General features: G+C 39.3%; 1 protein-coding gene across 4 annotated transcripts in view; it reads right to left on the reverse strand.

Annotated features, from left to right (window-relative positions):
* mcamb (melanoma cell adhesion molecule b) overlaps positions 1 to 11940 on the reverse strand; it is a 32348-nt gene extending 20408 nt beyond the window's left edge. For 3 of the 4 annotated variants that reach the window (XM_088427238.1, XM_088427237.1, XM_088427236.1), the window contains exon 1: positions 11827 to 11940. In XM_088427238.1, coding sequence (XP_088283364.1) covers positions 11827 to 11890 — 64 coding nt within the window. In that variant the 5' untranslated portion in view covers positions 11891 to 11940. The remainder of the gene's footprint in view (positions 1 to 11826) is intronic. The other variant, XM_088427239.1, reaches the window with a different exon arrangement.
* Positions 11941 to 15176: the final 3236 nt, after the last annotated feature.

Below are 15176 nucleotides of genomic sequence, written 5' to 3' on the forward strand. Positions count from 1 at the left end.
TAATATGTATTTTAGTAGAACATATATTGTTAAATATGATGGACACCACTGAAACAACAGTCACCATTAGAGGAGAAATGAGTAATTTGAGTTCCCAGGATTAAAAAAATGCTGCCTTGGCTACTTGGGTACGCTTTTACTTTGAAGTACGATAGATCCAAGCAGGGTGTCACATTAACAACACTGCATTGTGCTGAAATCCAGTTCAATTGGTTATTATGTTAATTCTGAGAACTTTCGCCAAAATTGTATTGTATGGTGCCTGTTTCCAACGATTAGCAATGGCTCCAACATTAGTGGCTAGCTGCGCTAGCAAGGGTGAGCGGCACTAGATGCTAGCGACGTAAGCGGCTAGCAGCTATTTTCCAATATTCTACTGAAAAATATGTGAATTAGTAATTCCAATTTTTCAGCTCCTCTTTTTTGAGACGTGTTAATTTTTTTGTTTTCAGTTTCTCAAATTATGATCTCATATACAATAAACGATTCATGTAGTTGATAGTGTTGTGGAATGGAATCTGAGGCGTAGACATCAGATGCTTGTGGTTAGTGAGGATGGAGGTCCCCTTGACAACCAGGCTTGTTGTTGTTTGGACTCGGCAACTCAACTGAAGATGACAGGACTTTGCCTTTCATCATATTCACAAATAGCATCTGGTAACTGGACTAACAGCAGGAACTGACGGGATTCACACCAATTGCAGTTTCCCTGTATGACTTAATTGGAGAATTTTTTTTTTTTTCCATACTTGAAAACAGGTATCAGAAGAACTGTCAAATGCAAATGAGCTGGGTTATTACAGGGTGTGTCAGCACTCCCATGACAACTTGGGGAAAAAAAGCCAATACACAGTTCAAAATAGCTGATGTTCCTGCAGCTGGCTTGGGATCAAGTCCAAGTCCTATGACTGACTACCATTCCGTCTGGGCTTAGATCCCCTAGGATCGGCTCTGTCCACGTGAGCCCAAACAGCATAAGCTGTATAGAAAACAATAGATGCATATACATGATTTGAAACTCTCACAACACCCCAAAGATTTATTTTCAATACGCAGGACCAAATTCAGGCATAAAAACTGTCAATGAGATGTTGACTAAAAAGTAGACCATAGATGCAGGTTGGCATTCAAGTGACATGTTTGAACACACAGTGAGGGACAGAAGCAGATGGAGACAGACACACAGTGAACTTTGCATTCTCATGATTCCTCAACAAAAATGGAGTCCGAATGTCACAGCTACCTGACACAAACTTAACATAGGCAGCCCAGCAGACATCTCCAGGACACCGTCTGCAACCTAACGACAGGATAAACCGTTTCCTAAAGACGGTCGGCAGCGAGGATGCAAAGAATGTAAACAAAGTGGCGACGATCAGAGCGGACCACACACCATTAGAGAAAGGGAGGAGACAAGCGCGTTCCTTCTCTGGTTTCTGACGGAGATTAGACTCCATATTGGGTTTCAACAAAACACCTGTCATAGCGATCAGCTCAAGCTGATGCTGACTCGCATCTCAGCTTGCTAGACTCCAGTCTGTCTTCCAGCAGGCGGGAGGGTGGTCACAACTGTTACGACACCAGGGCAATCAGTGTTGACATAGCACTGAATTTATGGATGTACAAGTACATATGTTTCACACCGCTGAGGCGACGTGAGAAACCTCAGTATACCTCCAACATACATTTCCAAAAAAAAGAAGAAAAAGAAACAGAAGAACAGTTAGGAGAAAAAGAAACAGTAGAAGGAAATAAACGGAGGAAAAGTAACAAAAGAACAAGGACAAAAAGAACCGGAAAAAAGACAAAGATGAAGGAGAAAAACAAACAAGAGCATTACGCTAATCCTTAGTGTCATCATACAATAATTATGTGAAACATAGTATTTTAACGAAAAAAACGTTACAGCAATGATATGGTCCTCTTCATTTCTGCCTTATTACCTAGCACCAAAAACGATCCTTTACTTCCAAGTTTCCACTCTCTCTCTTACAGTGCCCACACATGCGCAAATATAAACGAATTGACTTTTGACATCATATAAGCTATTCCCACATCCATCTCCTTTACTCTCTCAACCTTAGAAAAAAAAAGATAAATTAGCCTCAAATCTATGCCGACTCCCATTTGTACGCATGCTTGCTTATGTGATTGCATCTCATTGCGCCGCTTCCTTACGTCTGTTCACATGGTGGTACAAACGCCCACTCCATCCTCTTTCCCACGTCCCAAACTGCGCAGCAGAGTCCCCGTACGAGCCCGCTGCGGAGAAGGCCGAGGTAAAATAACACTAAGCGCACAGAAGTATGGGAAAGGCCAACGGGGACAGTATTTTCGTACAGGGCTGATCGTGCTGGTGTGGAGGGGACGTTCCGTGACATGGCTTCACAAGTATGAGAATGTAAGTTTGAGTGCATTCCTTGCTCCAAGACAGCCAGCTAAAGATAGATTGGTTTTACTGGGAGATTTTTTTTTCTCCTGATTTCATTGATTACTGTATGACGTTTTCAACTTCGACAATCAAAAAGAGTTTTATCCAAATTGTCGAATGACAATTCACTCAGCGGCATGAGTGAGGATAAGCGGCTACAGATTATGGATGGACCCGTCATTAACTCTTTTAATGCCAGCCAATTAAAAAAAGAAAGGAAAACATGCTTGCCAATTTTGAGCATTGTAACTGACCATACTTCGTGGTTTTTTTTTTTCATTTTCCCTAAAATCTTTTCTCCACCCATTGCCATTGATAAGATTTTTTTAAATTGTCAACGCCAGTGAATGGCGCTCCTCAGTATGGTTTCCATAAACGTCCTTTTCACGTCAATGGAGCTCAAAGTGTTAAGAATTGTTAAGTCATGCTCATAAATCTTGGTTGCTTAGTGTCCTCGTCAGAAGTAGTTTGATGTAAAAAAAAAAAAAGATCTCTTTTGCATAGCATCAACTTATGGACAACTAAAACCTAACCCAAACAATGAGAAAAACAATCACTAAACCACAAAAATCACACACAAAAATAAAACATTTTAAGCTGCATGACACGCTCACCAAAGAAATCCTAATTTGATTCACTTTTTCATTGAAAGATGTCACAGAATATTACAAAGGATAAAAACAGCGCCATGAACTTGAGGTTAGCATGCGTTCTTGCCTTCCCGTGTGGAGATGACAAGTTCCCCCCACATCACAACAACAGCAAAACAGTATTAAAAACCAAGTCCAAATTAGTGGCTAGTAGAGGTAATGACTACAGGAAACTGCAGCCCCAATAGTAGCTATATGGTCTAGATACGACACACGGTGCATGTCGACACAGTCTTCTAGCAGGCGAAGCGAAATCCATTGAGAAGAGCAAAAACCATGAAGGTTAAGTGCTCCAAACCACGTAGTGTAACTAAACAAGGTGAAGCCACATCAGTTGACTGTGTGGAGTCAGGCCCGCTTGGCTGCATTAGGTTAAAAGCATTGTAATGTGCATTAGGAACATTATTTCAGGGAAACAACATCCATTATTAAGCAGAGATGCCAACCCTCCTCACAGGACTCTCATTTCCACGCGCATTTCCCTCAGGACCTCCTCACATCCACCTATCCAATTGGAGCCTCTCTAATTGCCTGTCGCATTCAAAACAGAAACCCCAAAACAGGAGGGATGCAGATGCAGAAATTTATATATATATATATATATATATATATATATATATATATATATATATATATATATATATATATATATATATATATATATATATATATATATATATATATATATATATATATACTGTATATACATTTCTTGTCTCAAAACCCCATATCAAGTCAGTTTCCTGCGATACATTGACAGGAAGAACCACCAACAGGAAGTCAGACACCCAACAAAGGACTGTTTACCAAACTCCAACACAAGATGAAGGTAGTGCAGAAGAATAAAATCGATTGGCTGTATACTTCCTGTCACATTGTTCCAAATTGTGATAAAACACACAATAGCAGCCACTCAATGGCTTTTTTCTTTGCTTATCGCTTCAAATTGAACTTGAATTTCATATGACAAATCAACATGCATCCGACTGGTTTTTTTTTTTCCGGGTATTGTAAAAAGTTCCCCGGGAAAAAAAAATAAACGTTTAAGTGCATACTGGATGATGTCAATCACGCAGGTGCAAGTCTGGCAATCTTGACCATCTAAGAACAGTATTGGATCACGTTTCCCTTGCACTGTTATGTCTGCTTGACGCTTTGCAGGCTCATGTCTGCACTTCCTGCGGCTCTGGGAACAGACCCCTTTTTTGTGACTTTTTAGTAGTGTCATGGTTAATGTATTACACTATAAAATGTCTTTTCCTTTCCTTGATTGTTGTTTTTTTATTATTGTGTCTTTTTTAGGACAAATACAAATCAAAATCACTTTAACTCACTCTGCCTACCAAAGCGTTAGTATCAATCTTCACATGTATTTAGGTTTTTCTCTTGAGTCCCAGTATCAGTGATATTGACACCGAGACTGACTTTACATCAATTGATACGAAAATCTCAAGTATTGCACATCTCTACAGGTCGCCTAAATGGACTTAGACCAGGGTTGTCAAACATATATTTGTTATAAAACACATCTTAGAGGTTTCCTTCAGAGGGTTAATTCAAATATTTAAATGTATCTTATTTTATAGGGATTAATAACAAAAAAGCTTGCAAGTGAAGAGATTTGCATATGTTGTAATACAACGAATAAATAAAATTATTTGCTCATGAAATATTGTGGCGGATCAGATCTGGCCCAATGGCCTTGAGTTTGATATCGATGACTGAGCACCTTGTAGTATTTTCCTATCAGTGAGAGGGCAACTACATACACAACAATTCACACTCACATTTACACCAAAGCCTAAGTTGCAATTGCTTTCTCAAAACGGATTCACTGACACTGAGAACATTGAGAAAGTCTGCTGTTTTGATTCACAACTGACATGCACATGTCCCGCAAGCCCTCCTTTGTCTGAGATACACACCCCAAGTCCTTTCCTTGGGAATGCCCACTACATTTGTTACTTCGCGCCCTATGCAGCGTCCAGGAATGTTCATCATTTATGAAAGCCAAGCGTATGTGTGGCACTGGCGTCAGTGTGAATGACAAGCAGGAACAACTGGTTCCCCTCGGGGCTAGTAAGTCACCTTTGACCCATGCAAAGAACAAAAAGCACATTGATATATTTCTCAACAGATAACCTGAGCTGAAACTTGGATGGGAAAAAAAATCCTATTTCTGTTAGTGTTTTCTTTTTTATATTTAATTTTTTATATGGATTGATGGACAAATATGCATCCAAAGTGCGATATAAAACTGGTTCAATTGACCACTAGGGGTGATATAGGACAGGATGTTTTTTATTGTTCAGAAAAGAAGTGTGAGTAGTGTAGGTGGAAGCTAGCATACACTGTGCGTATAGTTTGTATCGTTGCCATTTTTCTTTACAATATAGGCTGATATTGGCTACCAAGCTGGCAAAATAATTGTCAATTGGACAAAACTAGCATTATTAGAAGAGGCAGGAGTAAAAGTCTTCTGACTTTCAAGGGGGTGAGTCACAATCATCAGCTCCACCGATGCCCTTTTAATTCATTTATGTAACAAGGTGTCTCCAGAGAAAGTGCTCTTTGTTATCTCTTTTTTACATTCTGCACTACTGACCAACTTGTCATAGTTCATCTGTTGGGTGCACACATGACTTTCACAACAATGTCATTGCCTTACAGTCCATAAACGTTGATGGTGATCTTGTGTTTACCTCAACCTCAGTGCTAGCAAAGAAACCAAACGACTTTAATGCCAACGCGTCAGAAGACATCCTGCCTTTCACCCTGTCTCAAAAGGTACAGCCGTTTGCCTGACTGAGAATCTGCAGATGCCACACTAGCCTTCATCCTGTTTGTGTTTTTAACACAGACTTGCTGTGAAATGTCATTTACAGTCATGAACTTGCAAAAAGAAGTCATAACAACAAAAAGCAAGAGGAGGATGGCGATTTACACGCTTCGTGAACTTGCTGAACCTTTTATGTTTAGTTAGAAACAAAACATACAGTGACTTAGCCTTCGGAAATAGATAAAAAACTAGACAGAAACTTAGTGTTTTGTTAATGTACATGACGAACACTTAACAGAGCTCGTCTGTGTTAAAATAATGTTTGAGTAGCACAATCTCATGATTTTAGTCTTGGCACCCGGAACACCAACATTTTTATAGATGCTAACGCAAACACAGCTTTTGTGTCCAAGCTCGTCCTCTAGTTTCACTTCTGTTAGCAGTTTGACATCTGTGCTCTCTAATGAGTGACATTCATATTTACACTTTGCTAAAAAATGCTGCCCAACACTTTTGCCTTTAACAAGCTTTGTTTTGTATTTTACTTTTTACATCTTATGACTATGTCAGCAAGATCGCTGCCGTAACCAGCAATAATGACAAGGTAAGCTATCGCTAAGTTTCACTGTACAATTGCTATTAATATTTGTCTGTAAATGGTTCTGGTAATATTTATCAAGATGAATCAGACACAACTCATGTTAAACACTACGTTAAACACAATAACGATGGTGTAGGCTAGCTGCCGACGTTAGCCCCACCAAAACAAGCTATTTTTGAATATTAGCATTGAAATTGTGAAATGCACTGTTTTGAATTGTTTTTGCCTACAACATAAACAATGCATCACCATGTTGTGGAGCTAAGAAATAAAAGGAATAAAATCCTATTTTTTTTATTGCCTCTTAAGTGAAAAAGTTAGTATAAAATAAAAAAAAATACATCTTAATGTGTGTGTGTTTTTTTTTTTTTTTTTGGTCAGCGATGATAACAATGTATGTCACCAGACTAGAAATCTAATTTAAAAATTGGGATTTGCGATACCGTTTTTTTTTTTTTTTTTAATTTCAGACCAATACCCGTGCAGTTACCTAAGTTTTAAGTAGTCACCAGTACCAAGTATGTAGTAGTAAGTATGTTTGATACAGAGCCACACCCCTACACACACAAAAAAATAATAATTTTAAAGCAAGGCATTTTCCATGCAATACACTAAATCAATGGCAATTTTCTATTAGCTTTATCTAGTTCTATACATCCTTCTGAAACTCATCTTATTCATCTATGTCCCCTGTTGTGGACTTTGTTTTTTGGTGTACATCCTTTGACTTATAAGAGTTACCCACTAAGTCTTAGTGTGCTCAATAAAGGACATTCTGTTCTTTACAGTGATGTCTAATAATTTGGTTGGGAGGCAATTAAATTTGCTTTTTTTCTGAGACAAAATGGGCACAAAAGTGGACACAAATGAATAGGCAGGATATCAGGCGGGTGTAGTACAAAAAAGGTATCTTAAAACCTTGAGAGTCGACATCAACTGAAACCTTATGCCTATTTAGTCCTTAATTATAAAACGGCCACAAGAGGACTGATCCTAGTACCAGCTATCTTGAATACCGATACCTTGAAAAAAGACCAGGTATTGGCCCGATACAACATTGTATTGTTTTTGAACATTGAATTGTTACCCGCCCGTCCCTAATCAAAATTAATCATTTGATTTCTTTCCATTTTATTTAATAATGCCATTACTGTTTTAAAAGTACGCTATTATTGAGCTGCAAGTAGTGCTTTCCTTTACCTTCCTTAAAGATTTCACATTTTTTTGCAACACTACCAAAATCTTCCCTTTAACACCTCATCTTTTCTTGCAATGTTTTACGAGAATTTTTCGGAGTGACGTAATTGTGAGACAAAACAAACTCGCAATTTCCTTCCACTCTAAAACAAGTTCTTCCGTAAATATGTCATTCAACAAGACTTGAATTGTTTAAGAGCTTGAAGTGCTACACAAAAACGGGGACGCGGCGGAGTGATGACAGCAGCACAAAGTCCTGGAAGCAGCTGTGTCCACCAATCAGTCTCCAGCGCTACTCAGTATTGACTCCGGTAATGGTGATAATGGACACGATTCACGTCAATAGACGTTGCGACTGTAAAAGGAAACCATTGGCTTGCACGTGAACGACGACAACACTTCATAGGGAAAAAACTGATGGGAACGTTTTCAGATCCTGAAAATGTTTACCAGGGTTGCCTTGGATGCGGGTGCTGATTTAGACCGGTTTGTGGACAAAAGCCTTCGGACAAGTGGCAGCGGTTTTGATACGACTGAGGTCAAGGCTCTGTGTGTTCTTCTTCCACTCTATGGACTTTGTGCACTGGCACAAAATCATGCTGGGACAGAAAAAGGGATTCTCCCAAAACCTCCCACACATTTGGACGCATACGCTTAACCAAAATGTCACACAAGATAAACGACTTAAAAAACTTTTGTCCATGTCCAACATCGTATCTTAAGTTCAATGAGCTAAACTTCCGTTTTGTTCTTCGTATCGTACTTCAATATTCTGAGAACGTCTGCCCTTTAAAGGTGGGAATGATGCGGATCGACGCCCGCGTGAATTACAGTGTTGGAGCGAGAAAGCTGTTGCATGAGATCAACCCGGCTGCAAGCTCGCGCTGAATAAAGACACACACTGTCTAGCACACAGTTCCACCAGACAAGAATCTGCTGGAGGGATGCTTGAAAGTGGACAGTAATAAGCCCAATTACTCAATCGCACGTGGTGCGACTGAAAAGACTCTGACTTTATCCAGCGATTAAAATGCCTGAAAGTAATAAGTTACATTATATTTAGCAACTGCCCTGAATGGTATTCATCCACAATTCAAATTTGGCAGTTGAATAGCAAGAGCAAAAGTTTGCTATGATGGAATGGAAGTCAAAACAGCTTACATGGACCAAGTGGAAAGTTTGTTTTTGTCCTTTTTAATGCCAAAAGCAACAATGGGTGCAATACCTCCTAACTGTTTGACTATTGTAGGTAATCTGAACTCAGAAAAAACACGTTATTGAAAAGGCAATGAGGTTCATTTAAATGGTATTGATATGAGAGAGTTAAATCTGATTTGGGTCATTGTGCTCATTTTATAGAGGCAATTCTTACTTAAATGTGAATATACATTTTACTATTAGAGTCCTCACTTTACAGTCAGAATTCTCACAAATAATCAGAATTCTGAGAAAAAAGTGAGAATGTTTATTCTCACTCACTTTTACCAGAATTCTCATGTTAAAGTGAAAGTGATTTACTTTTAAAGTGGGAGATCTCACTTTTAAGTGTAAATTTTGACTCAAGTGAGAATGTATTTCATTATCAGAATTCTCATTTGAAAGTCAAAATTTTGAGAATAGTTAGAATTCTGAGATAAAAGTAAGAGTTCTGTAAATCTCTTTCCATGAGTTTGAATTTGCAGTTTCTTCTTAAAAGACTCACCATCAAGTCAGCATTCTCATTTTATATTAAAAAAAAATCCTGACTTTATTGACTGTTCTCACTTTTTTTTTTTTTAAATCTCACTATAAAGGGAAAATTCAGTTTAAAATGGGAATTTTCAGTTTAATATCAGAATTCTGAGAATAAAGTCAAGATTCGGAGATAAAAGTGAGACCTTTGCAAACTTTTTTTCATGTTAACGTTAGAATTTTCACTTTATTCACATCAGAATTCTCATTTTAAATGAAAAAGTCGTGCTTTCAGTGAGAATTTTTACTTCAGCTTTCGGCATTTCCATTTTACTTAGAAATGTCTTTATATTCTCAGGATTCTTGCTTTAAAGGGGAGTGGGCTTTTATAGCTACGGATAGCCAAAGGAGGAGTGTGTATTTACTGTAATACTCGCAAAGCTCCCACTGGCGCAAGTACAAATATATACATGAGAGTTTTCATTTTATTAACAGAATTCTCAGTATATCTAACGTGCAGCTGACTACCAGAGGAAAATCCACGTGGGCACAGGGAGAACTTGCAAACTCCATAGAGGATGGCTGGAATCAAACTCACAACCTCCGCATGTGAGGCTTACGTGCTAACCAGTCTGCCACACCGTTTTGAAAGAGCCTTATTTAAAAAAAAAAAAAAAAAAAAAAAGTTACATTTTCGGTGTGCGCCACTGTTTTTTGGGTTTTTTTTGGACTGTACTTTTAAGAGGAATTATGAGCCAAAAAGAATATCATGCCGCTTAGTTGTTGATTTGGGGAAAACTTAAATCATTGCTTGGAGGCCATTCAGGCCTTTGGAAGGTCTGGCGAGGCCACTGTGTGGGTCCATACATGTCCACATGCTCATCTTTTGTCTTCACCATGACATCAGAGGAAAGACAGGCCGGTAGTTGAAATGCAGCACTGACCCAGGCCATATTCACTTCCTGTGACATCAGCCAATCAAGTCGGACCAAAAGTGCAGCTTGCATTGACTCATGTAAAGGTCACTACTGTCTGCTCCTCACGGCGACAATAAAGGGCCTTCTTCTGGCCAGGCTTAGAAAATGGAGGCCCGATTCATCCAGAAAATTTGCACATAGTCAGATGTGGCACTTTCACTAGTTACACCTGTTAGGGAAAAAGGTGATGAGTGGACGTCTTTAGGTCATGTTCTCAAACATAAAAGCCAGTGTGTCTGTTACTTTCCTTATTTTTTATTTATTTTAGAAAACTTCATTTTTGGGGGTTTTGGCTATTATGTGATGGAAGTCAAGTCGATGCAAATCAAACTGTAAGACAAAGATTCCTTCTCCTAATATATATGCAGTAGGACACGAGTGCATTAAAACAGGGTTAAAAAGCAAATATACTAAGCAATCATGGATAAATATAAAAAAATATATATATAAAGACGGCTTGATGTTGGTGATCCTATAGATGCCTGAATATGAAATGTGTATAAAGGAAGCTCCACCTCACACTTCAACATAGTTCATTGGCATGACAAGAATCACGCTTTCAATACAAGTTAATCCAGGTGTTATCGGGGACACATTCAGCATAGGCATGAGTGAGGCAGGCGTGGTCTAGGAAGTGACTACAGAGTCGGGGGGGTTTGTAAGAAGCCTTGAACAATGGTCAGGCTGACCCGAAACGGAAGATGAACAAACACAATGTGCGAGGAGGAGGTAAGGAAAGGTGGCCAAAGACAAAGAGGCATTGGAAGGGCGGGAGGGAAGTCCCACCATAAAAGAGAGGAAAGGTCCGGGATGGGCGGAGGCCGCGTGAGCATCCACGGCATGTGACCCACAAACAAGTCAATCAACGGCAGAACCGAAGCCGCGCAGTCGTTAACACCGAATTCAACGGCGCTCTAAAAATAAACAGGCAACATTCCGCACCCCTAATGTGCGCAGGAAACCGTCTTTACTTTTCCTTAGGTCACATAAATAATTAATTCCAACACATCATAATGTTGACTGAGAACTTCTCCAACTGACATGTGACCAGAACGTACTGCTCGGGTCACACAGGAGCTGACGGAAAGCAGAGAACTTGTGTGAAAGGCTAAAAATACATACAGGAGCCAGCAGAAGTGACTGACTCAGTTATACATCCTCTTACATGCTCAATCAAAATGTGTGTGTGACACTTTTCATGGACAGCGTGCACTTTCTGAATGCAGGATTTAAAACCCACTAAAAGGTTAAAACAAGTCCAAGATTGTGCCCTGTAAAGTCTGTTTACACATCCAATAAACGCAGTAATAACAGTACTCACTCTTCACTCTCATTTTTCACAGATAATTCGCATAAGCAAATGAAAGAGTCACATGGAGTTTAAACAGAACCTGCACTTCTTAAGAAGTTTCTCTGCAGGCAAACAGCTGATCCACAGCCTTTTTTTAATGTCCTCACTGGGAGTTTTTGAATAGAAAAAAAAAATCATCCCTGAAGCTCTGCCATGGGCTTTCACTCACCCGTGAATCCGTGTAGGAGTAACACAAGTCCGGCGAGCAGAGAGGCAGAGGTCCGCGCGTCCATGCTTGTTGATCGGTACTGTTGGAGGTCCGTCTGACGAGTGTGTGAGTGTGAGAATGTGTGTGAACCAGGCAGGAGGAGGAGGAGGTTGTGTAGCATAGTGGTCCTGAAGACGCACACACATTGAGGGAGGGAAGATGCACCCGTGGAGAGGGGGTGAGTCTGGCAGCAGTGACTAAAAAAAAAAAAAAAATCAAATTCACCGTTGTGATTCTTTTGGCAGTGCTCAGAAGAGGACAACACTCTTGTTAAATGATTTTCATTTTACAGCGGTAACATGTACGACAGTTAGAAAAAGACCATGGAGCGAGTAATCGGAATATTCTGACAAATTCCCTTTGGGCAACCAAATCAAACTCATAGAAATCTGTATGAATTCAAATAAATAATTAAATCCATTCATTTTCTATAGCCGCCTATCCTCACTCGGGTCACTGGTTCGCTGGTGCCTATCCCAGCCATCTTCGGGCAGTAGGAGGAGATTACCCTGGATTGGTTGCCAGCCAATCACAGGGCATCATAAATATAAACTTGAGGAAAAACGTTTCATCTTTTGAGGAAGTGTTGGACCCTTTAAAATCTGAGGAAGTTAAACATCTCAACAGAGGAAATTGGGCAAAAAATTTGGTTCTTTATATACACATACACACAGTCACATATTGTCCCAGCAGGATAACAAAGTTAATTGCTTCCCACCCAAACACAGGAGACACAATAAAGCCAGCGTGTCCACCGTTGAGCACACCAGGACTCATTAGAGTAGCTTGAATGACTCCCAATGTTTTGTCCAAAAACAAATGTCCATGACAGCCGACCCACATTTTGATTTGTCTTTTTCATCCCAAAGCGGTGTTGTCAATCACCACGACAACACAAGCAATTTGTGATGCAATACAGAACTCCCAAGTGAAAATGAAGTTAAGCTCGCAAGCATCCACACAAATCACCAGCAGCATTGATTGTTTTCCGGCCAAAATCACTTTTGAGTGGCTCAGGACTTTTAAGTGGATTGCTCAAAAAGAGCTTTGTAAGGATAATTATTCACTTTTGATGTATCGTTATATTCAGGGCGCTCTACTATCTGGTAGGCTTACCTTAGCGCTTAATGCAGTCTTTTCACTGCTTCTGTTCAAAATTATCCATGTATAAGTACTGTATGAATAAGTATTCAGGGGGAGGGGCTAGAGGTACATGAAAGAATCTTTACTAAACCCTTGTGTTATGTTGTGTATCAAACTAACCCAATTGGTCCAAATGTTGAATGATATCTATTAAAAAGGGTATTTGAAAACATTTTTATGAATGCATTTTTCTTAGAATGCTCTTAGATGTTTATTTTTGCAACTTATTTGATAAATAAGAAAAATCTGGGTCAAAATGAGACAAATAATATTGCCGTTTTTGAGGATGAAAAAAAAAAGGAATCACAACATTTTTTTAGTTTGCACACACAAAAGAAAAAGGTTTCTGTAACTTTTGGATAATTTCACATGAGCCCGGGTCAGATTGACCCAGGATGTTAACCTTATGCCAGAGAAACAACCATAAAAATATCAAATAAATGTAAATCCAAAATAAATATAATGAATTACGTCTCGCCTTTGCTACATTGTGAGTGGGTTTCCACACAAAAGAAACTTGAAAACACCCTCGGGTCATAATGACCGAGAGACATATTGCTGTTCATGGGAAATGAGCATAAAACACTGATTCAAACAAAAGATTGGATTCTGGCAATTTACCAAATGGGCGAAATATACCTTGGGTCAAAGTGACCCAATGACATTATTGCTGTTCCCTGCAAACAAAAATAACAGCAGGTTTAAGTATATTTACTGGTATTTGTTTTGAATATTAAAGTTCAATACATTTGCATTTAGCATTGAACAGTTTGTTTTTAACATTGACTTAAGTGCATCTTCATTTGTACATTTGAATCATTTTATTTTTTATTGACTCTGTTTTTTAAAGCTTTCGGATACCCTCCAAGACTAATCTTTTTGTGTCCACTGTTATGTCCTTTGTGTCTCAGCAATACAGAAAAGTTAATTGTCTCCTGCCCAAACATCCTTTTAAATTCCAGGATGTCCTCTGCTGTGTACACCAGGACTTAGTAGGGTACCCAGATTGAGTCAAAAGCTACAAATCTTAAGCTTGAAGGCTTTTTGTCCAAAAAATGGTTTATTCATGAGCAAAGTGTAAATACTCCCCACTTGATATCTTCATGAACACAGAGCAACTCCCTCTCCGTGCTGGATACCGATCTTAATATGGACACAAGACGGGGAATGAATCGGACAGGCCTGCAGTACAAACTATGTTAAAACACCTGCCAGAAGTCATCATATCATTTACGGTACAGTATGTGATGTTGACCTGTCTTGCTCTTTGCCGCCTCTCTCTCTCTCGCTCTCTCGCACTCGCTGGTCTCCTGGCAGGTAAACAGTCTGAGTGAACATGGTTTTGGCTTTCACCAATGGAATATGTGTGCAGTTTGCCAAACTGTAATGGAGCGCTCAGCACATGACTCCGTTTAAGATTACGAAACACATTCTCAGACAGTGGCATGGATCAAATAATTGCCTAATTTGTACACATTTTTTGTTTGGGGATTTTATTTGCCGCATTTCCAAAACTGCCGGTGTAGCGTCACAGTCAGCAAGTTCCGGTATAGTAAGCAAATATTTTCACCCCCAAATCTAGAAACCTGCAGGACTCCCCTGGCCTCTCATGCGGCCACTATCAAGCTATTTTTAACCCTTAAAGCCTACTGTAATTCTGGCTAACTTTCTGTGATAGTAAGTTCTAGCTGGCGCATGCGAAAAGCGAATTCATTTTTTGTTTATGAATGATTTTGCATCAGTCTGTCCTATTACATATATTTAACATCATTGTGAGAGGGGAAAAAAATACAAAGGACATGGATTTTTTTTTCACCAGATGGCAAAATACCAGACTCACCTTTGCATTTTTTTTTTAATTCTTAACACTATTTATTAAATATTTGTCTGTTCTTTTTGAAGGGGAGGGGGGGGGGGGGGTGCTGGCTGCTCTAAAAACCACATCATCCTTCTCACTATGTATGTAATATCAACAGCGGCCAGAGGCGGCGTCAAAAAAACAAACGTATGAACTGTTAAACTAAATCACCTCCAAAACATTATTTCGGGTGCAGCCCACGCAGCCCGGTACCAGTTGACCGGGGGTTGGGGACCACTGCTTTTTTCTATCGAGCTCAGCTGTCAGAAAAGTTGTCCAAGTGTTCCAAAGTTGAGCTTTAACTTGCTAA

Source organism: Hippichthys cyanospilos, chromosome 11 (genome assembly GCF_059441005.1).
Source record: "Hippichthys cyanospilos isolate Australia breed blue-spotted pipefish chromosome 11, RoL_Hcya_1.0, whole genome shotgun sequence".
Classification (NCBI taxonomy): Eukaryota; Metazoa; Chordata; class Actinopteri; order Syngnathiformes; family Syngnathidae; genus Hippichthys; species Hippichthys cyanospilos.